The sequence below is a fragment of the Rhinatrema bivittatum genome, chromosome 8, assembly GCF_901001135.1.
Source record: "Rhinatrema bivittatum chromosome 8, aRhiBiv1.1, whole genome shotgun sequence".
In the NCBI taxonomy this organism is placed as follows: Eukaryota; Metazoa; Chordata; class Amphibia; order Gymnophiona; family Rhinatrematidae; genus Rhinatrema; species Rhinatrema bivittatum.
In genome coordinates, this window is record NC_042622.1 from 87,302,334 (window position 1) to 87,327,691 (window position 25,358).

General features: G+C 44.6%; 1 protein-coding gene across 1 annotated transcript in view; it reads right to left on the reverse strand.

Moving 5' to 3' along the window:
- Window positions 1-25,358, reverse strand: part of SETX (senataxin) — a 383,775-nt gene that overhangs the window by 240,224 nt on the left and 118,193 nt on the right. Inside the window, 1 exon segment of the mRNA XM_029613495.1 lies at window positions 14,897-14,990. Coding sequence (XP_029469355.1) covers window positions 14,897-14,990 — 94 coding nt within the window.

Sequence of the window (25,358 nt, forward strand, 5' to 3'; positions counted from 1 at the left end):
ATCTTTATCCAAGAAGCTGATCATTTAAGGGCCTCATTTTTTTGCCAGGAGACCCGTCTTAGGAGACGTACTGAAGGGGTATTACGGTCCCCACTCTATCCCCAACAAAACTTAGCATCAGTAAATGTGTGGCATAAACACAGTGGGTTTCAAATTTATTTTTTAAACATCTAGTTGTTGATGTTAAATCCTCCTAGAAATATGTAGAGGGTAGGGGCGTGCATTCGTTTGCAACGTATTGGCAATCCGCAACATATTTGTCATATTTGTTGTATTCATGGGGGTCACAAAACGTTATGGCGAACCCCCACGAATACAACGTATCACTAATGAATAAACCCCCACCCTCCTGACCCCCCCCCAAGACTTGCCAAGAGTCCCTGGTGGTCCAGCGGGTGTCCTGGAGCGATCTCCTGCACTCAGGCCGTCGGCTGCCGGTATTCAAAATGGCGCCAATAGCCTTTGCCCTTACTATGTCACAGGGGCTAACGGTGCCATTGGTTGGCCCGACACATGGTAGAAGCAATGGATGGCTCGCAATTTGGCACTCCTAGAACCCCCCCCCCCAACTTTAGTTTGGTATAACACCCCCTTAGCCATTTGTGGAGGCCTCCTTTTCTAAAAGAAACTAAATATTTTTTTCTGCCACAATTTTAGGAGATGAACCGGGATACTAATTGTTCTATTTGGTTCAAACTCTCCCAATCTAGGCAGTAGATCATGAGAGATTCAGACATTCCATTTATCTGTCACTATATTTTTTTTTTTAATCAAAGTACCGTAATTCAAATTGAACAGCTGATCCCCTTCAGGACCTATGCGAACCCCCAGATACTTCACCCATTTTTTAGCTACCTTGAACAGCAATTGGGTCTTCAATTTGTCAACACATTCTTGAGAAGCTGAAATACTCAAAATCCTCATTCACCTTGAACTCAGAAATAATCCCATAACTTCACATTTCTCCCAACAGCACCTTTAGGGAAAGTTCAGGTTCAACCAATATAAGTCGTCCACAAAGAGAGATTTTGTAGCTAGTGTCTCCTGCCTTTATGACACAAAATCTCCTCTCTATGAATCATTTCAGCAAAGGATTCTAAGGACAGAGAAAACAGCAATGAAGATAGGGGACACCCTCTCATGTACTCCTCTTAACTTCAAATGGATCCATATAAACCCCATTAATCTTCAGACATGCCTGCAGCCCATCACACAATTTCTTAATCCAGTATATAAAGGTAGGACCTAGCCACATTCTTTCCAGAACACGAAAAAGAAACTGCTAATTAACCATATCAAAAGTCTTTTCAGCAACGACTGCCAAAAGAACCGCCAGAATTTCTTGCTGCCTTACCCACCACATCAAATTTGACACTCTGCAGACATTGTCAGAAGCAAGTTTCCTAGACATAATCTCTCTTTGTGGACGACTTATATTGGTTGAACCTGAACTTTCCCTAAAGGTGCTGTTGGGAGAAATGTGAAGTTATGGTGAATGAGGATTTTGAGTATTTCAGCTTCTCAAGAATGTGTTGACAAATTGAAGACCCAATTGCTGTTCAAGGTAGCTAAAAAAATGGGTGAAGTATCTGGGGGTTCGCATAGGTCCTGAAGGGTATCAGCTGTTCAATTTGAATTATGGTACTTTGATTAAAAAAAAAAATATAGTGACAGATAAATGGAATGTCTGAATCTCTCATGATCTACTGCCTAGATTGGGAGAGTTTGAACCAAATAGCACAATTAGTATCCCGGTTCATCTCCTAAAATTGTGGCAGAAAAAAAATATTTAGTTTCATCTAGAAAAGGAGGCCTCCTCAAATGGCTAAGGGGGTGTTATACCAAACTAAGTTGGGGGGGGGGGTGTGTTTCTAGGAGTGCCAAATTGCGAGCCATTATCAATTGGCATAGAATTAAGGAGTGGAGTGGAGGAGTAGCCTAGTGGTTAGAGCAGTGGGCTATGAACCAGGAGACCAGGGTTCAAGTTCCACTGTCGCTCCTTGTGACCTTGGGCAAGTCACTTTACCCTCCATTGCCTCAGGTACAAACTTAGATTCTAAGCCCTCTGGGGATAGGGAAATACCTACAGTACCTGAATGTAATCCACTCTGAAGTGCTGAAAAAGTGCGAAAAGCTAAATATAAATAAGGATGGTAAACCCTGGGTTAGTTTGGAATAGACCTGGGCAGGGAATGTTGATTTGGGCATGAAAGTTTGAAAGGGGGTTGGGTTGGATTTTAAAGATCTGTTGTCATGTACCAGGGTGACTTTAGCAGTCTGGAGACACGTTTCATATGGAATTTCCTGCTGCTTGCTTTCGGTGACGGGCTTGGGGTGGTCAGAGTATGCTTTTATGTTCCGACAGACATTCTCTTGCAGATTCAAAACTCAGAAAAAGGGAACAGAACTGGCGCAGGAATCCTTCATCCTCAAACCTATCGTCTTTTAAATCTCTCATGCACCAATACAGGATCGCCATTCTTCTGACAAAAAGAGATTTCTACTCCCAGAAAATCCACAACTTCATCTTTGATCCAAAAGCCCTTTTCTCCCTGGTTTCTTCGCTCCAAACCACCAGTTCCAGCAATTCCATATGACAAAGCAGCACTCAAATCCATTGAACTTGCCAACTATTTCAAGGATAAAATAGCTAACTTACTTGCCTCCCGCATAGTGAAAACATCTCCTGGCCAACCACATCCTCTCCTCGTAGCTCCGCCTCTCATCTCCAAGTCTAAGCAATTACCCACTGCCTCATCGCCTCATACGGCATGCCTTGAGGAATTCAAATCTACTTCCTCTCTAGAAATAGAAACTCTACTAAGGAAACTAAAGCCAACCTCCCACCCATTGGATGCGATTCCAACCAATCTTCTCATAGCGATTGCCAGTGAAGTCTCCAAGCCTATCTCGCAAATCATCAATGCCTCCTTAGCCCAGGGTCATGTCCCTGACCCACTCAAACTTGCCATCTTAAAACCCCTACTAAAAAAAACCAAACCTCTCCACAGACAACCCAGCAAACTTTCGCCCGATTGCAAACCTTCCAATCATTGCTAAGATCCTGGAAAGAATAGTCAATAAACAACTCTCCGAATTCCTGGACAATAACAACATTCTTTCTCCAGCACAACTTGGATTTCGTAAAGCTAGAAATACGGAATCCCTCCTTATATCTCTTTCAGACAACATCCTCATGAACCTAGAAAGGAAACAGCCCTGCCTGCTCATTCTCCTAGACTTATCGGCTGCATTCGACACAGTGAACCATCAGTGTCTCATTGAAAGACTAACGGAGATCGGCATCAAAAACACTGTCCTAAATTGGTTCAAATCCTTCCTTCAAAATAGGCAATATAAAGTCAAGATCAACAGCAAAGAATTCCCCCCTTTCATCTCCACCCTTGGAGTTCCACAAGGATCATCGTCATCCCCCACATTATTCAACATCTATCTTCTCCCGCTTTGCAAACTTCTTTCTGAGCTTAAGCTAACCCATTACCTATATGCAGACGACGTCCAAATCCTGACACCGATTACCGACTCTCTGCAAAAAACCATTCTCCGTTGGAACGCCTGTCTACTCTCCATTAATAACCTCCTCTCGAACCTCAATTTGATACTCAACGCCAACAAGACAGAGTTCCTACTAATCACACAAGATGGCAGCAGACCGCTAAACAACCTACAACCGTCAGCGTTTCCTTCCTTTTCCCCCAAAGTCAAAAACCTCGGGGTAATCATGGACAGCCAAATGAGCTACACAGGCTTCATCAACAACATGATAAAGGAGTGTTACTTCAAACTCCAAGTTCTAAAAAGGCTAAGACCCCCTCCTCCATTTCCAGGATTTCAGGTCAGTCTTACAATCTATCATTTTCTCAAAAATTGACTATTGCAATGCACTTCTTCACGGCCTGCCAGATATCTCTCTTAAGCCACTCCAGTTGTTACAGAACACAACCGCAAGGATTCTCACAAAATCCAATAAAAGGGACCATATAACTCCGATTTTAAAGAAGTTACATTGGCTCCCAATAAAGTTCAGAATCCTTTATAAACTATAAACAGTTACTCACAAGGTCATTCACAACATCACTCCACTGGACCTCACAATTCCTTTGCAACTCCACTCCTCCTTCCGTCCTCTAAGACTAGCCCAGAGAGGTACTCTTCAAGCATCTACTATCAAAACGTCCTTAAGCAAAAGAGCTTTGTCCGCTTCCGGCCCCAAGCAATGGAACCTGCTCCCACCTGACCTAAGGCTTGAACAATGTCCAATCACCTTCAAGAAGAGACTTAAGACACTGCTGTTTGGCCAAGCTTTCCCATAACCACTCTTTTCCTCCTCAGCCCACCTGTCTGTCCTGACCTAAGCGTTCCCTCAAGTATCCTAAGTATTTGTAACAAAGCCGCCATTTTCATCCCCTTCTCACCCCTTTAACCAACCCCGCCATACCGGTTTTTTCACCCTTCGAGTACATCTCACCACGCTTTCACTTCACCTTCTCCCATATGTTGTTTTTACAAGTTTTATCTCCACTCTGTTCAATGTAATTCAAAACACTTTCACTGTTTTATCTCAAGTTATGTTTATCCAGGTTTCTCTACCTTGTTCAATGTAAGACAAGACTATGTCATTGTTGTCGTTTGCTGGTTGTAATGTAAACCGAAGTGATAATTAATTCTGTTAATTGAACCTCGGTATATAAAAGTTATAAATAAATAAAGATAGATATAGTTGTTGCATTTTGCAAATCAAGAGAATTCTGCTAGATCTTAAAAAAGGAAAGACCTTGCTCGAAGATCTATGTGATCAGGTGGATAAACTAGACAGACCGATTTCCAAAATATACGGGATGCTAAATGGAGATCTTAAATCCACTGTCTCATATCAGGGCTTAGGAAAAAGATTTAGGGAAAACTTTGGGTGAGGAAGTATAAGATCTCTGCTTTCTGGCTACCAAAAAAATGCTCTATTTAAGCTAGAATAATGGACGTTGAGTACAAAAATGTTGTACAGATGGTATCTGACACTGGAAAGAATGCAATGGATGTACCCAGGCAGGCAGTAGTTGTTGGAGAAGGTGTGGGGAGAGGGGATTGTTTTTCCATGTATGGTGGAATTGTCCTGTGGTGGGGAAAATGTGGGATGAGGTTTCTCATTTTTTTGCAACACTAACAGGTCTCTTGGTGGCTAGAGATCCAAAGTTATTTTTACTTGGGATTACTGACCAGAGCTTAACTGAGATTAGGTATAAACTCCTTATGCAGCTAGTGCTGGCTACTAAGTGTGAGATGGCTTATAAATGGAAAGATACTGGGATTCCGAGCATCTTATCCATTAAGGGGTGGTTTCATAAAACATATGTACTGGATAAGATGACAGCTACAAAAAAATAGATCATTGATGGTATTCCAAAAGACATGGGAGCCATACTGTCACTGGTTGGAAACCTATAAGAACTCTGACAGTTAGTAAATTATGTTCTTTAACCGAATACTTACATATTGCTTAAAATGTGGCAATATAAGAAAATTATTCCTTACCTGCTAATTTTCGTTCCTGTAGTACCACGGATCAGTCCAGACCTTGGGTTATGTCCCCCTTCCAGCAGATGGAGTCAGAGCAAAAACTGAAAGGACACCCACTTATAAGCAGGTGCACTCTCTGCATCCCCTCAGTATGAAGTGTATCAAAGCAAGGAATAAAGTATTGGATGGAGCAAGATATCAAATAACAAAATTGGTAACATGGAATGAGTAACAAAACAGCCAGAAACATCAACTTGAAAAAAGAACGATCAGCACCCTACAAAACAGTACTGAATAATCTGACCTGAGTAATCGAGCCGCTAGACACCCCTACACCTGTAACCCCAATAGATTCTTAACCTTAGGGCGGGCGTCTGGACTGATCCATGGTACTACAGGATCGAAAATTAGCAAGTAAGGAATAATTTTCTTTTCCCTGTATGTACCCGGATCAGTCCAGACCTTGGGATGTACCAAAGCTTCCCTACAAAGGGTGGGCCATTGATAGCCCAGCTCGAATTACCAGAGCACCAAAAGAGCCAAATACTGGTGCTTGGAGATTCAGCCGGTAGTGACGCGCAAAAGCGTGCAATGACTTCCAAGTAGCCGCACGACATATCTCTTGTGGAGAAACCGAACGACTTTCTGCCCCAGACGACGCTTGAGCCCGGAGCGAATGAGCTCTAATACCCTCCAGAGGAGAACTGCCTGCCCCGATGTAGGCAGAGGAAATAGCTTCTTTTAACCACTGAACAATGGAGGTTTTTGTTGCCTTGTGTCCCTTCTTGGGGCCGTGCCATAAGACAAACAGATGGTCCGAGAGACGGAAATCATTCGTCTCCTCCAGGTATCGAATGAGGACACGTTTGACATCGAGGCACCGAAGCTCCCTGGAATCCTTGTCAGAGAAGGAGGGAAGCTCCACCGACTGATTCAAATGGAAAGTCGACACGACCTTAGGTAGAAAAGACGGTACTGTGGTCAGCGAGACTCCTGAATCTGTGAAACGAAGATAAGGCTCTCGACAAGATAAGGCTTGAATCTCCGAAATCCTCTGGGAAGATGAAATGGACACCAAAAACACTGTCTTGAGCGTGAGATCCTTCAGAGATGCCCTCTTCAAGGGTTCGAAAGGTGGTCCGGTGAGGATTCGAAGAACCAGATTCAAGTCCCACGAAGGTGCAACTGTGTGCACTGGTGGCTTGAAGTGCTTCACTCCCTTCAGAAAATGGACTATGTCCAGTTGAGACGAGAGAAAAGCGTCCTGTAGACGAGGAATCAGAGCTCCCAGGGCAGCCACTTGTACCCTCAGGGAACTGTAGGCCAGTCCATTATCCAGTCCTTGCTGTAAAAAGGAGAGAATCTGCAGTACAGACACTTGACGAGGGAGAACCGGCACCGATTCACATCAAGCTTCAAACACCTTCCAGACTAGGACATATGAGATTGAAGTGGAAGTCTTTCTAGCCTTGAGAAGTGTGGAAATAACATCCTCTTGGTACCCTCGTCTCCTCAGTCGGTGCCTTTCAAAAGCCAAGCCGCAAGACAAAAGCGATATGCCTGGTCGAAAAATACGGGACCCTGGTGGAGAAGGTTCGGCAAGTGCCTGAGCCAAAGGGCCAGAGGTTGACCAGGTCCGCAAACCATGGCCTCCGAGGCCACTCTGGAGCTATCAGAATCACCCACCCCCCCGATGGGACTCTATTCTTCGCAGTACCTTCCCAATCATAGGCCATGGCGGAAACACGTAGAGTAAGATCTTTTGAGGCCACGGGAGAACCAGAGCATCCACGCCTTCCTCGCCATGCTCCCTTCTGCAGCTGAAGAACCGTGGGGCCTTCGTGTTCTTTTGAGTGGCCATGAGGTACAGATGGAGAACTCCCCACCTGCCGAAAACGAGCTCCACCGCCTCCTCGGAGAGTTCCCACTCTCCTGGGTCTATGCGTTGACAGCTCAGGAAATCCGCTTGGACATTGTCCACCCTGGCTATATGAGAAGCCGCTAGACGGGAGAGGTGGCGTTCCGCCCACTCCTGCAGGCTGTCCATCTCCAGAGAGACATGCCGGCTTCTTGTGCCTCCCTGGTGATTTATGTAAGCCATGGTCGCGTTGTCTGAGAGCACCCTTACAGCCCTGCCCTGAATCAGAGGAAGGAACTGTCTCAGGGCGAGGCGAACCACCCTGGTCTCCAGGCGAATGATGGGCCATGCAGACTGTACTGCCGTCCATTGTCCCTGTATTGAGTTCCTCCAGCACACTGCCTCCCAACTTGAGAGGCTGGCATCTAAGGTAACTATGATCCATTGTGGGATTTCCAGCTCCATCCCCTGCAACAAATGATCCAGGTGGAGCCACCAGGAAAGGCTGTGATTGGCCACCTCCGGCAGCGGCAGGGGTGCCCGAAATTCCTGGGACACCGGCTTCCAGCGGTAAAGCAATGCCCTCTGCAAAGTGCGCATATGCGCAGAAGCCTATGGGACCACATCTATAGTGGAAGCCATAGTACAGAGGACCTGCAGATAGTCCCACGCTGTTGGGGGCGAGAGGCATCCGCCCCATACGCTATGACAGCCTCTAGGTGTTCCGCCTGCTGTGCTTCATCTGGAGGTAGGTCCTGAGCTCCCAGGAGCTGTTGTACCCATCTGAGACCTGCTCTTTGCATGAACGAACTACAGACTGCTGCTCGGACGCCCAAGGCGGAGACTTCAAAAATCCTCTTCAGATAGACTTCCAGGAATGGTAGTCCTCTTCGTGACCGCAGTCACAGAAGCATCAATCTTTGGGAGCTCTAGGAAGTCCTCCGGGAGTGGATAAAGCTTATTCATAGCCCTGCCTACCCGGAGCGATGCCTCCGGAGTGTCCCATTCCCGGGAAAGTAATTCCAATATCGTGGGATGAGATGGAAAAGTCTTGGCCGGAGGCCGAAGACCAGCTAGAATGGGGTCTCCTCGTTTGTTCAAGTTCTGTGGACCCGTGGTCTCCGAAGCAGGGTCAATGTCCAATTCGTCCACAACATGCGGGATGATGGGATCCAGCTCGTCCTGCTGAAAAAGCCGCAAAACACGGGGGTCATCTCCCTCCATTTGTGCCTGGGACCCCTGATCATCCAGATCTGGGTACCATGAAGGGTCTAGAGCAGGAGTCGCGTTCGGGGCGACCGGTGGAGATACCATCCGAACTCGGGAGGGCCCTTAAGAGCCAACTGGTCCCTGGGAGCCCCCTGGTTAATGACTGCCCCTTTAGGACCCTGAAAAACTCCTAAGGGTGGCACAGGGAAAGGATCCACCAACCTGGGCACCTTGGGAGGTGGAGGAACTGACGCTAGATTCTGAGGCTGGCTCTGCTGAGCCAAATAAGTATTGTGCATAAGAAAGATAATCTCAGCTGACAATGGCTCTGGAGAAACCCCCAGGGTGGGGGGGAGGGGGGGGGGGAGGCACGGACGCGGGGGGCACTGAAGGAGGATCACCCGGAGATGTCTCCTCATCTGGGAGGTGGGCTGGAATCAGAACTGGAGGGGAGGGCGAATGGCCGAGGTCTGCAATCGCATCTTGCTGAGGTGATCCAGTCTCCCCTGCAGACAAAATGGCTGCCGTTCCCGCGCTGCTCGGGAACGGGCCGGCCTCCCAGACCGAGATCGCGCATGGCCGCGCGAAGAAGAGCGTACTCCTGGGCTCGAGGGTCCTTCCCCGCCGGGGAGACACCTCGTGCAAAGCCCTGCCCGGGAGAGCCGCAAAGCGAGCTCTCCACAGGCGCTACATCGCGTCGACCTCGGCATGGGGGGAACCCCCATGCCGAGGCCAGCTGAGGAGAAATTTCACCCCCGAAGGCTGCCTGATAGGAAGGCAGAAGGAGAGCTCAATCAGAAAGGCCCCGACCCAATGAGCGATGATACAGGGCGCTCTAAAACAAAACTTTTTTTTTTTTTTTTTTTTTTTAATATGACAGAGAAATACCGCTTCTCTGTCTGTGCTGCCCCGAGGCAAAAACGGCTTCTCAGGGCAGCAAGTCGGGTCGACGGGGGAGAGGTTGGACCACCAACTTACACCCCTAGTTAGACAGAAAGGAAATCCCTGAAAAATAAAGAGAACATAAGAGAGAACTCACCCCAACAGCCACACAACTTACACCCCAAACCTGGTAAATGAGTCAGCACCAAGGGATCAGTCTGCAAGCTGACTCACTGCTGAGGAAATAGTTATGAATTCCCTCACATGTATCTGTCTAATTTTTTTTTTTTTTTTTTAAACTTGCTCCATCCAAAGTAGAAAGACAAACAAGAAAGGAAAACTATTCTCTCAACACACACAGGGGCAACCGCAGTTGTAACCCTCATTTGCTGAGTCAGAGGAAATACTGAGGGGACGCAGAGAGTGCACCTGCTTATAGGTGGGTATCCTTTCAGTTTTTGCTCTGACTCCATCTGCTGGAAGGGGGACATAACCCAAGGTCTGGACTGATCCGGGTACGTACAGGGAACTAGGATTTACTGTCGCCTAGACTGTAAAAAGTGCTTTTGTATGTTGTGTAAAGATTGATTCTTTTGAGGCAACTCGGTAGGGGGAGGCTGGCGGGGTTGGGGGCGGAGGGGGTTTCTGGGCTTATGTAAGGTACGATGCTGTATAGTTATTTTGAAGTAACTATTATGAATGGTATAGATATGTTGGCTCTGTTCTTTTGGATATTTATAAAACTTTCTTGGTTTAATAAAATTTAAATGGAAACAAAAAAGAAAAAGTTTGTCTTTTTGTAGACAACATTAAGATCTGCAACAGAGAAGACACACCTGAAGGAACAGAGAGAATGAAAAGTGATCTAAGAAAGCTTGAGTGGTTGAAATTTTGGCAGCTGGGATTTAATGCCAAGAAGTATAAGAGTCATACATCTGGGGTACAGAAATACAAAGCAGTGATTTGGGGGGGGGGGGAGGAACTGATGTAAACAGATCGAAAAAGGGAACATTGGATTTATTTATTTTTAATCGCATTTATTATCCATCCCTCCAGGAAGATACCGGGATGTGGTACAAAGAGACACTCACAAAAATATTAGAGTCAGACAACAAAATAAAATAGTAAAAACAAGGAGTGGAGTAACCCGGGACAACACAGATTACTGAAAAGTATCGCTAAACAGAGAAAGTTTAAGGAGCTTCTTGAATTGTTTAGAGTCTTGTGTAAGCCTCAGAGATAAAAGGAAAGTATTCCAAAGTGTGGGGCTGGATATGGAAAAGGAGTGTTCTCAGGTTATTGACAGCCTGGCTGCTCTAGAAGAGGGAATGTCTAAAAGAGATTGCCTAGCAGACTGTAGGGTGTGAGCTGGGGTGTGTATTCACAGGATGGAAGTAATCCACAGAGAGGAGACATTGTGAAGTAAATTATGAACTGTAACAGCAACTTTGTATTTGATATACCATGATATGGGGAGCCAGAGTAGTTCTTTCAGAATGGGGGCAATGTAATCTCGAACTGATGCGCCTGTAAGTAGGCGAGCAGATGAATTTTGGATAATTTCTAGTGGTCTGATAGCAGTTTAAGGTAATCCAAAGTAAAGACAGTAACTTTTTTACTTCTTTACTATGTTAATGTATTTAAGGTTATTGTTCCCCAGTTTTCTGTAAACCGACATGATACGACTGTCATGAATGCCGGTATCAAAAAAGCATCAAATAAATAAATAAATAAATAAATAAATAATTATTCTGCATGGAAAACTTAAGGTTTAAAGAACTGTATGGAAAGTTGTGGATTTCAATAAAGGTTTCAAGTGACGCAGTATTCTGAGTTTGTAAAATTAGTTTTGTTTTATTTTATTTTTTAACTTTTTTACTATAGTTTTAATCTGAAGAATCATGGTTAATTTTGGGTCCAGAATGACATCAAGATTTTGGACTGTCTGTGAAATGGGGATATCACCACCAGCAAATTGAAAGGAGTCAGGAATCTTTATGTCTTGCAACTCTGTTAATTGTCCTCTCTCTCAATTAACAGAGTAAGACATAATGATAAGTTACGTAAATGACGGAAAACTTTTAAATAACTAATAAATTGCATTTTCAATATTGAAATAAGTAAAAAAACAAACGGGTGGGATATATTTTTGGTTTTGAATAAAAAAAATAGGATGGTGTGGTGGAATGTCAATGATTAAGCATACAAATTACAGACCAACATTAACTCAATGGATTTGAAGTTGATTGAAAGGGTCATTGAATGAGACTTCCACTTCCATCTTTAAAAATTATTTTTGAAAAAAATAAGAATAGATATTGGTGAAGCAAAGAAAATAAATAAAATAGATAAATAAAAACTTATATCCCGTAGAGATATATTTAATGATAATTTTGAGGGGGGTTGAATGGGAACATTGTAGTGTAAAGTGGGACAACTCTTTGAGTGGAGATTATTAATAACTATTGTTGGGCTGCATAAAGAGGCATGACCAGCAGGAAAAAGGAGGTAATAATGTCCCATACAAGTCCTTGGTGAGGTCTCACCTGGAGTACTGCATTCACTTCTGGAGACCGTATCTCAAAGGATCGAAGCAGTCCAGAGAAATGTGACAAACATGGTGTAGGGTCAGCACTTAAAGACTTATGAGACTGAAGGACTTAAATAAGTATACCCTAGAGGACAAGAGGGACAGGGGAGATAAGATAGAGACTTAAATACCTGAAGGGTATTAATAATGCACAAGAATCAGACCTTTTCCAATGGAAAGAAAGCTGTAGAATTAGGAGGGCAGACTCTAGACCAGCGCTTCTCAACCAGTGTGTCGCGACACACCACTGTGTCGCCAAGCACCAGCTGGTGTGTTGCGGCTCCTGATGTCCCACAGCCCCAGTTATACTTCCCTTTATCTTTTTCCTGCCCCCGCGGGCCAATTGGAAGCCTCCTCCCTTCTTCCTGCCAGTGGGAGGAGGAAGCCTCTGACTGGCCGGAGGGGCAGGAAGAAGGGAGGCATCTCATAGCCCAGGGGGGTGGGGTGGTTTGAGGGGGGCTGGGAGGAGTGGCAGTGTCCAGGCCTGTGGCGGTGAAGAAGCCAGACCCTGTGGCCGCCACGGGCTTCCCCAAAGTGACAGTGAGTCACAAGCATGAAAAGGCCGGTTGCTCCGGGGATTCTCCCCCTCCCCCCCCCCCCCCCATACAACAATGAACCGCGTTTAAAGTAAAAGTGGCACTCAGCCATGCTGATTACAGATGGGGCAATTGGAGCTCCCAGTGGCCGTAAAAGCAGGCAGATGGGGGGGCCGCGGGAGCCTAGGGAATATCCCGACAGCCAGAAGAAAGGCTTGAGTGCTGTGGCATATTTTTCTAAAATAAATGTTTGCTGCTTCAGTGCGGCTGAGAAGGCAGCGACAGCACTGGGAAATCTGCTACTGCAAAATTAAAGGGGTACACAGCTCTAAGCAAAGTGTGTGTGAGAGACAGAGACTGGGCAGGGAGGTGACTGGTGTGTGTGTGTGTGAGAGAGCGAGCGAGAGAGACTGGGCAGGGAGGTGACTGGGGTGTGTGTGTGTGAGAGAGAGAGAGCGAGAAGAGAATGGGCAGGGAGGTGACTGAGGTGTGTGTGTGTGTGAGAGAGAGAGAGGAGAGAGCTGGGCCGGGAGGTGACTGGGGTGTGTGTGTGTGGGAGAGAGAGAGAGAGAGAGAGAGAGAGAGACTGGCAGGGAAGTGACTGGGTTGTGTGTGAGCAGAGACTAGTCGTAGGTTTAATTGGGTGTGTGTGAGTAACTTGTGGGCCCTAAAGAAGAGGACCGTAAGGACAGAGCTTCAGCAGCCGCTGCAGCTCCTGGTATGTGCTTTCAAGGGAAAGGAGTAGGTGGAGAGGGTAAGTAAAGGTTGCATTTTAAGTTTATTTTTCTTGATTGACTGCCATTTTAATTATTGAGTATTATGTGATGTGTCTGCTGTTTTGAAATATTTTATTGCTATTTGGACAATTTTTAATAATTTTATGAGTTTTAATTGTTTGACGTTATTCTGTTCATCAGCTTGTTTTGAAACAATTTATTAATATAGTTTTACAGTTATTTCTGTGTGGGGCTCTATAGCAGCTTGGCTTGTTCTGTTTTCCTAATAGGAGGTGTATTAGTGTTAGGACCTGATTTAATTTTTGTAGTGTTGCCTTTTCATAGATAGGGTTGTTTAGGTGTTCCATAATGTAGGTGTTACTTTGTGCAGATTAATTTCTGTGCATTATTGCAGATCCTGGGACTGTGTTAGGTGCTATATTTCTCTTTCTATTTCTCCAGGTTTGCACTACATGCAGAGTGACTTTTTTGGTTTTCCATTCCAGTTTCTGTATCCATATTTATAATTTGTGGTTTTTCTGTACTTGAAGGTCAGTTCTGGGTGTGTGACTGAGGTAAGGTATTTTACTAGCATGTAGGCAATTGTATCAATCTTATTTGTTGTGCTTTCTCAATAGGATATGCATTAGTGGTAAATTATTGCCTTTTCATAAGGAGGGCTATTGTGCCTGGTAGTAAAGGGAGTTTGTTTTGCTTTTACTGAGATGTCATCAGAACATCTTTTTTTTGCATGGTGAGTTCTGTGGGTAATGCCCTAGTTTTGCTCTGCATCCATTGTTAGGGGTCAAGGGGAGTCCCGTGAATGCAGAGTGTATGTTTACATATAGCCTCATGACAGTCACATGTTCAGTGTGTCACGGTTGTGAGAACCATCTGTCAGGTGAGTCCCGGCCGAAAAAAGGTTGAGAAACCACTGCTCTAGACCAACATCAAGAACATTTTGTAATGGATTTCAAAAGGGCATGGGATAAACACAGAGGATCCCTAATAGCTACAAGATAGAAATGAAGAAAAGGGGTAACCTGTATTAACCTGCATGGAACGGCAGTTACTACCATAAGTAACTTGCTGAGCCACCTGGATGACCACCTGGGTATTTTCTTGCTATCATTTACTATGATACTATTCTCTACCAGATCAAAGTATATATGTAAAATCAGAAAGGAACAGCTCTTGTCATTGTGGTATCTTCCAAAGATCTTCATACACAGAATGGCTCAGCATTGCTGTACTATCCTAAGTGTCCCAGAATCCCCATGAGGCACAATTCTGACAAGTAAAATGCTTTCTACTGAGAACAGGATGGCTCTAGCAATAGCAAAAAGAAAGCAGACACAAATTTGCAGCATAGACTTGTTTCCTCAATTTCTTGCTCACAGATTTTCATGGAAATTTGAAACTAGTAGAGAAATTAGATTAACAGTCTTTAAATTCAGCTTACACTTACTGTGACCAGTGCATTTTCAGTGAACTTAAATACAGAAAGAAAAAAAAAAGACTTTGCCCCACCATTACCAAGAACAGGAAAGTGAGGCACATTATTTCTCACCTTCTTTGGCTTTTCTATGTTGTAGTTATACACGATCTGACTGCAGGTCACGATATCATCTTCGTTGTAATCCAATTCTGGTTCAGATTTAGTTCTTCATTAAAAAAAAAAATCATATATATATATATATATATATATATATATATATATATATATATAGACTGTTAGAATGCTGCATATGTTTTTAAACAAGTGAGAAACTAATTAGATACATAAAATCATTTTAACAATTGCTGTCTAATGAATTAACATTTTCAGAGATTGTCATAGGACAATGAACTTTGTTGTCCAGAGGTGAAAATGACAGGCAGTTAATGTACCATTTACAGAAGATAACACATGAACCATGATTTGTTGTTTCTTATTAAAAACAGTATTTGAATACTGGAATAAATCTGCAAGATCAATTTTCTTGGATCCAATTCAATTTCATGAGCTAAAATGATAATAGATCAAGTTGGCCTGCTGACCACACCATGCTTTCAGACAGGAAACCTTGTGTTCAAGTGAGACTTTGGCTCTTTTCCTGCCTGGGTCTGCTGGAGGGACAGGAAAGTTTACAAGGACTGTAGCAACTCCAGTGTCCTGTCACTGGGGTCTAAATGTGGCCTTGAAGAAAGTCATTAGGAATTCGTAAACCTGGAAGGGAACAGGAAGGGAAACACAGCAAATGAAAACTGAAATACAGATCATGGTTCACGTACTCAGTGGCCACTACCACAAACTTAACTTAAGGAGAATGGAGAAGAGCAACCTACTGAGGACTGCACAAATGGAGACGGAGATGGAGATGTACATTAGCAGATGAAGCGATAAAATCTATCACACATGCACAAAAAATGAAAAACTATCCCACACACTCCCAACTCAGTCTCCAATTTATATGGTATAAAATTGATTTTTTTGTTCTTAAATATGGAGAATTATTTTTGCAAGTTCCCGTGCTGGATATTTCACTGCTACTAGAGAATTCCCCCATCTGTTGTGTGATTTCTTGCTAGAGGCTCAGAACCCATTCCCTGAATCTGCTCAATAGTGCCGAGAGTCTCAACTGTTCCTGTTTGTATTTATCTGCTTTAGGCTTTCAAAGGAAAACAAAAGAGCCAGACCTGCCTGAGCCAGGGTCTACTCTGTTAGTGGGTCTGTGATTGAGCCACAGGGTGAGTGTTGCTTGCAGCCAAATAATCTCAGGTGGCTTTCATACCTTTCAGCCAGACAGACCTGTAACCCCACCCCAGAGGACATGGATTGGTCCTTGGGAGATCATAATGGGATCACTGAGGATATCCCCCCAGTGCTCCTGGCAAACTTGAAGGCTGGACTCTGGGATGAAGAAGATTGGTAACCCTGAACATCTGATGGTGGTATGTGTAATATACAGCTAATGGAATATTCTGACAGAGACTGGACTGTGACCCTGCTGTTATATAGTTATATTCAAGTTAATGAAGGTGACTAGAACCGGTTACCTTTTATGTTATGAATAAACCCTGCACTGAATGAGAAGATAACTGTGTTTCATATCCTGTGGCTAGCAATCTGAGAAGGCTCCAAGGAAAGGAACAGTCCGCATCAAAAGATCCAGATCTGGACAGCAGGGGGAGGGGGGGGGGTGAAGTGAGGCATAAGTCAACGAAACATCTAGGGTGCAGCCAAAGCAGATGCTGAGTTACTACTACACTGTCCACCCAACCCCTTCTCAGCATTATCAACCTTCTACCAGCAACAGGAAAGCAATTACAATGCTTCTTATATGCGACTGCTTGCTTCCTCTTCTGCTGGATTTAAAATAAAATTTGAGTCATGCAGCACCCTATAGTTTTACAATACCAGGCCTGTGCAGTCAAACACTATAGCACAATCAGCCCAGGAGGAAGAAGGTAAAAAGCACGGATCCTGCTTTCTTCCTGCCTGTAGATTGGTGAATATTGTGGTCTGGTGTGATGCAGAGAGGATCACACAGGACACTAAGAACAAAGGGAGAGTGGGGGGGGGGGGGGGAAGAGGAGGAAAGGGGAAAGATATTGGGAAGAAAAAGTACAAATTGAGGCTAAGAACATAAGAACATAAGAAATTGCCATGCTGCGTCAGACCAAGGGTCCATCAAGCCCAGCATCCTGTTACCAACAGAGGCCAAACCAGGCCACAAGAACCTGCAATTACCCAAACTCCTAGAAGATCCCATGCTACTGATGCAATTAATAGCAGTGGCTATTCCCTAAGTAAACTTGATTAATAGCAGTTAATGGACTTCTCTTCCAAGAACTTATCCAAACCTTTTTTGAACCCAGCTACACTAACTGCACTAACCACATCCTCTGGCAACAAATTCCAGAGCTTTATTGTGCGTTGAGTGAAAAAGAATTTTCTCTGATTAGTCTTAAATGTGTTACTAGCTAACTTCATGGAATGCCCCCTAGTCCTTCTAATATTCGAAAGTGTAAATAACCGAGTCACATCTACTCGTTCAAGACCTCTCATGATCTTAAAGACCTCTATTATATCCCCCCTCAGCCGTGTCTTCTCCAAGCTTATAAAAGTATGGTGAAAGGTGAAATTAAGGGAAATCTTCTTTAGAGTTTGTGTGTGTCTGAAGTAATAAAGCAAGCCAGAGATAGTTAATTCCAGTATCTTTCTTTCCCACCCACTCAACCCTTGATTTTTCGGCACGAGACAGTTTCTCATCAAAAATCAATCAGGGTCTTATCTAAATCATACTATTGTACCAGCCCTTACTGAAAGTTTAAATCATCCCCTTGTAGGACACTAGCTGATTAATTAGTAAATTCACCTGTAAATTTAAACTACTCTCATTCCAACTCCCTTAGTATCTTAAACTTAACTAGGAACTCAATAAAGCTAAGATGAAGGCAGCAGTCCAGCAACAAGAGGGAGGCTTTCCAGTCTTTTGCATTGAGTGTTCACATGTATGATTTTTTACCCGCCGGTGAGAGATTGTAAGTGTGCACTCGGTGCAAAGAGCTCCTGGCTCTCAGGGAACGAGTCCGATCTCTGGAGGCTAGAGTAGCAGACTTGGAGGAGCTGAGGGAGACAGAGAGGTATATTGATGAGACCTTCAGGGACATAGTAGCCAAGTCCCAAATCCAGTCTGGCAGCCCTAGTGCTGCCTTGGATCAGAAAGGTCTCCCAGTAGGAGAACATCACCCTGGTGTAGCAGGAAGTGATCCTGTAGCAAGGACCTGCTCTCCAGGTGATGTATTGTCCTCTCGCACCGAGGACAAGTCTCCCAGGGCTACTGCCCAGGAGGGAAGGGTTAGGCCTGCCATCATAGTTGGCGATTCAATTATTAGAAATGTAGATAGCAGGGTGGCTGGTGGACATGAGGACTGCCTGGTAACTTGCCTGCCTGGTGCGAAGGTGGCAGACCTCACGCGCCACCTAGATAGGATTATAGACAATGCTGGGGAGGAGCCGGCTGTCGTGGTACATGCGGACACTGACATAGAAGTGTGGGAGAGAGGTTCTGGAAGCCAAATTTAGGATATTAGGTAGGAAGCTAAAATCCAGAACCTCCAGGGTGGCATTCTCTGAAATGCTTCCTGTTCCATGTGCAGGACCCCAGAGGCAGGCAGAGCTCCAGAGTTTCAATGCGTGGATGAGACGATGGTGCAGGGAAGAGGGATTCAGCTTTGTAAGGAACTGGGGAAACTTTTGGGGAAAGGGGAGACTTTTCCGAAAGGATGGGCTCCACCTTAACCAGAGTGGAACCAAGCTGCTGGCACTAACTTTCAAAAAGGAGATAGAGCAGCTTTTAAACTAGAACAAGGGGGAAAGCCGACAGTCACTCAGCAGTGCATGGTTCGGAGAAATGTATCCTTGAAGGATACTAACGAAACAGGAGAGTTAGGGCATCCCAACAGAGAGGTTCCATTAAAAGCAAACATAGTCCATATGCCTATATGTAAAAAATCAACAAAACTAATGATTTCCGAATTATCCCAAACAACTGAAAAGCAGGTTGTTAAAACAAACAAAAAACACACTTTGAAATGTCTATATGCCAATGCCAGAAGTCTAAGAAGTAAGATGGGAGAGTTAGAGTGTATAGCAGCAAATGATGAGATTGACATAACTGGCATCACAGAAACTTGGTGGAAGGAGGATAACCAATGGGACAGTGCTATATCAGGGTACAAAATATCGCAATGATAGGGAGGATCAACTTGGCAGGGGTGTGGCACTTTATGTCCGGGAGGGTATAGAGTCCAACAGGATAAAGATCATACAAAAGCTAAATGCTTAATAGAATCTATATGGGTAGAAATCCCATGTGTGTTGGGTAAGAGTATAGTGATAGGAGTATACAACCGTCCACCTGGACAAAATGGTCAGACAGATGATGAAATGCTAAGAGAAATCAGGGAAGCAAACCAATTTGGCAGTGCAATAATAATGGGAGATTTCAATTACCCCATACTGACTGGGTAAATGTAACATCAGGACTTGCTAGAGATATAAAGTTCCTGGATGTAATAAATGATTGTTTCATGGAGCAATTGGTTCAGGAACCAACAAGAGAGGGAGCTATTTTAGATTTAATTCTTAGTGGAACACAGGATTTGGTGAGAGAGGTAACGGTGGTGGGGCCACTTGGCAACAGTGATCATAACATGATCAAATTTAAACTAATAACTGGAAGGGGGACAATAAGTAAATCTGCAGCTCTAACACTAAACTTTCAAAAGGGAAACTATGATAAATTGAGGAAAATAGTCAGAAAAAAACTGAAAGGTGCAGCTGCAAAGGTTAAAAGTGTTCAACAGGCTTGGACATTGTTTAAAAATACAATCTTAGAGGCACAGTCCATATGTATTCCACGCATTAAGAAAGGTGGAAGGAAGGCAAAACGATTACCGTCATGGTTAAAAGGTGAGGTGAAAAAGGCTATTTTAGCCAAAAAAACATCCTTCAAAAATTGGAAGAAGGATCCATCTGAAGAAAATAGGATAAAACATAAGCATTGTCAAGTTAAGTGTAAAACACTGATAAGACGGGCGAAGAGAGATTTTGAAATGAAGTTGGCCATAGAGGCAAAAACTCGCAAAAACTCATAAAAACCTTTTTAAATATATCCAAAGCAAGAAACCTGTGAGGGAGTCGGTTGGACCATTAGATGACCGAGGGGTTAAAGGGGCTCTTAGGGAAGATAAGGCCATTGCAAAAAGACTAAATGAATTCTTTGCCTCCGTATTTAATAATGAGGATGTTGGGGAGATACCAGTTCCGGTGATGGTTTTCAGGGGTTATGAGTCAGACGAACTTAATGAAATCACCGTGAACCTGGAAATTGTAGTAGGCCAGATTGACAAACTAAAGAGTAGCAAATTACCTGGACCGGATGGTATGCATCCTAGGGTACTGACGGAACTCAAAAATGAAATTTCTGATCTATTAGTTAAAATTTGTAACCTATCATTAAAATCATCCATTGTACCTGAAGACTGGAGGGTGGCCAATGTAACCCCAATATTTAAAAAAGGCTCCAGGGGCGATCCGGGTAACTATAGACCAGTGAGAGCATGACTTCAGTGCCGGGAAAAATAGTGGAAACTATTCTCAAGATCAAAATCGTAGAGCATATAGAAAGACATGATTTAATGGAACACAGTCAACATGGATTTACCCAAGAGAAGTCTTGCCTAACAAATCTGCTTCATTTCTTTGAAGGGGTTAATAAACATGTGGATAAAGGTGAACCGGTAGATGTAGTGTATTTGGATTTTCAGAAGGCGTTTGACAAAGTCCCTCGTGAGAGGCTTCTACGAAAACTAAAAAGTCATGGGATAGGAGGCGATGTCCTTTCGTGGATTACAAACTGGTTAAAAGACAGGAAACAAAGAGTAGGATTAAATGGTCAATTTTCACAGTGGAAAAGGGTAAACAGTGGAGTGCCTCAGGGATCTGTACTTGGCCAGGTGCTTTTCAATATATATATAAATGATCTGGAAAGGAATACGACGAGTGAGGTTATCAAATTTGCGGAGGATACAAAATTATTCAGAGTAGTTAAATCACAAGCAGACTGTGATACATTACAGGAGGACCTTGCAAGACTGGAAGATTGGGCATCCAAATGGCAGATGAAATTTAATGTGGACAAGTGGTGCGATGGTATATAACAGCGACGGTATAGAAAAGTTTTTAAATAAATAAATAAAATAAATAAGTGCAAGGTGTTGCATATAGGGAATAATAACCCTTTCTGTAGTTACACGATGTTAGGTTCCATATTAGTAGCTACCACCCAGGAAAAAGATCTAGGTATCGTAGTGGTTAATACTTTAAAATAGTCGGCTCAGTGTGCTGCAGCAGTCAAAAAAGCAAATAGAATGTTAGGAATTATTAGGAAGGGAATGGTTAATAGAACGGAAAATGTCATAATGCCTCTATATCGCTCCATGGTGAGATCGCACCTTGAATACTGTGTACAATTCTGGTCGCCGCATCTCAAAAAAGATATAATTGCAATGGAGAAGGTACAGAGAAGGGCGACCAAAATGATAAGGGGAATGGAACAGCTCCCCTATGAGGAAAGACTAAAAGAGGTTAGGACTTTTCAACTTGGAGAAGAGACAGCTGAGGGGGGATATGATAGAGGTGTTTAAAATCATGAGAGGTCTAGAATGGGTAGATGTGAATCGATTTTTTACTCTTTCGGATAATAGAAAGACTAGGGGGTACTCCATGAAGTTAGCATGTGGCACATTTAAAACTAATCGGAGAATGTTTTTTTTCACTCAACGAACAATTAAACTCTGGAATTTGTTGCCAGAAGATGTGGTTAGTGCAGTTAGTATAGCTGTGTTTAAAAAAGGATTGGATAAGTTCTTGGAGGAGAAGTGCATTACCTGCTACTAATTAAGTTGACTTAGATAATAACCACATCTAGTACTAGCAACAGTAACATGGAATAGACAGTTTTTGGGTACTTGCCAGGTTCTTATGGCCTGGATTGGCCACTGTTGGAAACAGGATGCTGGGCTTGATGGACCCTTGGTCTGACCCAGTATGGCATGTTCTTATGTCCCTTATGAGGAAAGGCTGAAGAGGTTAGGGCTGTTCAGCTTGGAAAAGAGACGGCTGAGGGAGGATATGATAGAGGTCTTTTAAGATCATGAGAGGTCTTGAACGAGTAGATGTGACTCGGTTATTTACACTTTCGAATAATAGAAGGACTAGGGGGCATTCCATGAAGTTAGCAAGTAGCACATTTAAGACTAATTGGAGAAAATTCTTTTTCACTCAACGCACAATAAAGCTCTGGAATTTGTTGCCAGAGGATGTGGTTAGTGCAGTTAGTGTAGCTGGGTTCAAAAAAGGTTTGGATAAGTTCTTGGAGGAGAAGTCCATTAACGGCTATTAATCAAGTTTACTTAGGGAATAGCCACTGCTATTAATTGCATCAGTAGCTAAGGATTGGGTAATTACCAGGTTCTTGTGGCCTGGTTTGCCCTCTGTTGGAAACAGGATGCTGGGCTTGATGGACCCTTGGTGTGACCCAGCATGGCAATTTATGTTCTTATCAATAGTGCATTGGCTGCAATGGAGAAATTACTTACCTGATAATTTTGTTTTCCTTAGTGTAGACAGATGAACTCAGACCAGTGGGTTATGTGCTCCTCTGCTAGCAGATGGGAATCAGATTTCAAGCTGACATCATCCCGGGTACATATACCCCTGCACTGACCTCACTTCCTCAGTATCCTCCTCGAAAAACCATCGTGGATATATATTTTGCATAACTTGGTTATACTTGATTAACTGATTCAACTTTTTCAAAAACTGGAGACCGCCAGTGCATTCAACTAAGTCAATGCCGACACCAGATTATTGAGGGTGTCTTGAACTGAGGGTAGGCAACGGCTTACCCATATTTGTTTAGTCTCGAGGTTCGCTTTCCCAGGTCCTCCTTCTCTGGGGGCAGCCTTGGGCGGGATGCTGAGTTCATTTGTCTACAGTAAGGAAAACGAAATTATCAGGTAATTTCTCCATTTGCTAGTGTGTAGCCAGATGGACTAAGACCAGTGGGATGTACAAAAGCTACTCCCGGTCAGAGTGGGAGGCTGCCCGTGGCCCACTTAGTACTGCCCTTGCAAAGGCTGCGTCTTCTCAGGCCTGAACATCCAAGAGGTAGTACTTTGAAAAGGTGTGTAGGGAGGACCACGTCGCCTCCCGACAGATCTCAGCAGACAATACCAGCTTGGTTTCTGCCCAAGATACTGCTTGGGCCCTAGTAGAATGTGCCTTAACCTATAGTGGTATGGGCTTCCCTGCCTCTCTGTAGGCTGCTTTGATTACTTCCTTGATCCAGCGGGCTATGGTTGCCCGCGAAGCTGCTTCTCCTTGTTTCTTCCCGCTGTAGAGGACGAACAGGTGATCTGTTTTGCGCATTGGTTCCTATCTTTCCAGGTATCATACCAGGATTCTACCGACATTTAGGTGGCGAAGAAGGCATGAGTCTTCAGAATCCTTATGTTCATCAGGAGATGGCTTGGTTCAGATGAAACTCGGAAACCACTTTCGGTAGGAAGGAGGAAACGGTGCTCACCTGTATGGTTCCAGGAGTGAACTTAAGGAAGGGTTCCCAGTAGGATAGTGCCTGTAGTTCGGAGATACGCCGAGCTGAACATATTGCCACCAGGAATACAGTCTTCAATGTTAAGAGGCGTAGTGACAGACCGCGTGTTGGTCTGAAAGAAGCCCCCGCTAGGAAGTCTAATACCAGATTGAGGTTCCATTGGGGCACCGGCCATTTTAGGGGTGGTTGAAGTTGCTTGACCCCTTTTAGGAAACTGGTCAAATCCGGATGCGCTGCTAGACTGATACTGTTCACTTCGGTTCTGAAGCAGAAGAGGGCGGCTACTTGGACCTTGAGTGAATTGAGAGACAGTCCCTTCATCATACCGTCCTGTAGAAACTCCAGGATCATGGGGATTCTGGCTGTCCACGGGAGAGTCCCGCAGTCCTCGCACCAGGCTTCGAATATTCTCCAGATCTATATGTTTGTCAGGGGTGTGGAAAACTTGCGCGCTCGGAAAAGGGTGTCAATCAGGGGTTTCAAGTAACCGCACTTCTTCAGGCGAGTCTTTTCAAGGGCCAAACCGTAAGAGAGAATAGAGTTGGATCTTCGTGAAGGATTGGGCCCTGCTGAAGAAGGTCCCTATGCGGAGGTAGGCACAGAAGGCTCCCTGCCAGAAGTTTTTGTATGTCTGCGTACCATGGGCGTCTTGGCCAATCCGGGGCTACTAGTAGAACTAGACCCCCATGGTGTTCTATCTTGCGGATGACCTTGCCCAGTAGTGGCCATGGAGGGAAGGCGTACAGTAAGACTTCCTCTGGCCAGGTCTGGTCGAGAGCGTCAATCCTTTGGGAGTGTGGCTCTTGTCTGCGGCTGAAGAACCTGGGGACCTGGGCACCGACATAGGTGGCCAGTAGATCCATGGCTGGTAGGCCCCAGTGATTCACTATCAGTTGGAAGGCTGTGGTCGACAGCGTCCATTCCCCCAGGTCCAGACTCTCTCTGCTGAGGAAATCTGCTGAGACTTTGTCTTTTCCTGCGATGTGGGAGGCCGAAATCCCTTGTAGGTTTATCTCCGCCCATGCCATGAGAGGAGATATCTCCAGGGACACCTGCTGGCTCCTGGTTCCTCCTTTGTGGTTGATATAGGCCACCGTTGTGGCGTTGTCTGACATTATGGAGCTCTCGGAACTGGTAATGGTGACCCAGTATCGCAAAGCGTAGAAAGTGCTGGTGTTCTTGATGGACTGGAAGGTAGGCTTTGGAGAGGTCCAGGGAGGTTAGGAACTCCCCTGGTTGTACTGCCATTATTATGGAGCGGAGGGTCTCAATGCGGAAGCGAAGTATCCGGAGAGGACTGTTGACGTTCTTGAGGTCCAAGATGGGCCGGAATGATCCTTCCTTCTTGGGAACGATAAAATAGATGGAATAGCACCCTGTATTTTGTTGGGGCGCAGCAACCGGACTTATTGCCTTCAGGCTGAGTAATCTTGACAGAGTGGCTTCCACTGCCAGTCTTTTGGTATGGGAGTGGCAGTGCGACATGATAAATTTGTCCTGAGGAATGCTGCGGAACTCCATAGAGTAACCTTCTTGGATGATGTTTAGCACCCATTTTTCCGAAGTGATCTCAACCCATCTTTGTAAAAGAAGGAAAGTCGACCTATTTCCTCTTCCCGTGGATAGATCGGCCCCTTCTCATCGGGTGGCACGGCTGGAGCCTGCCCCTGGACCTGTTCCTCTCTTGGTCTGTAGGTTCCGGAAGGACTGGGGCCTTCCGGAAGGACGGGGTGCTTGGAACTGCGAGTTCCTGTAAGGTCTAAAGCTTTGAGAACCTCTGCCCCTGGCTCTTCTGGGCGAGGGGCGCTGGGATCTTTTACCCCTGTCTTCCGGTAGCCGAGGCAATGGTGATTCACCCCACTT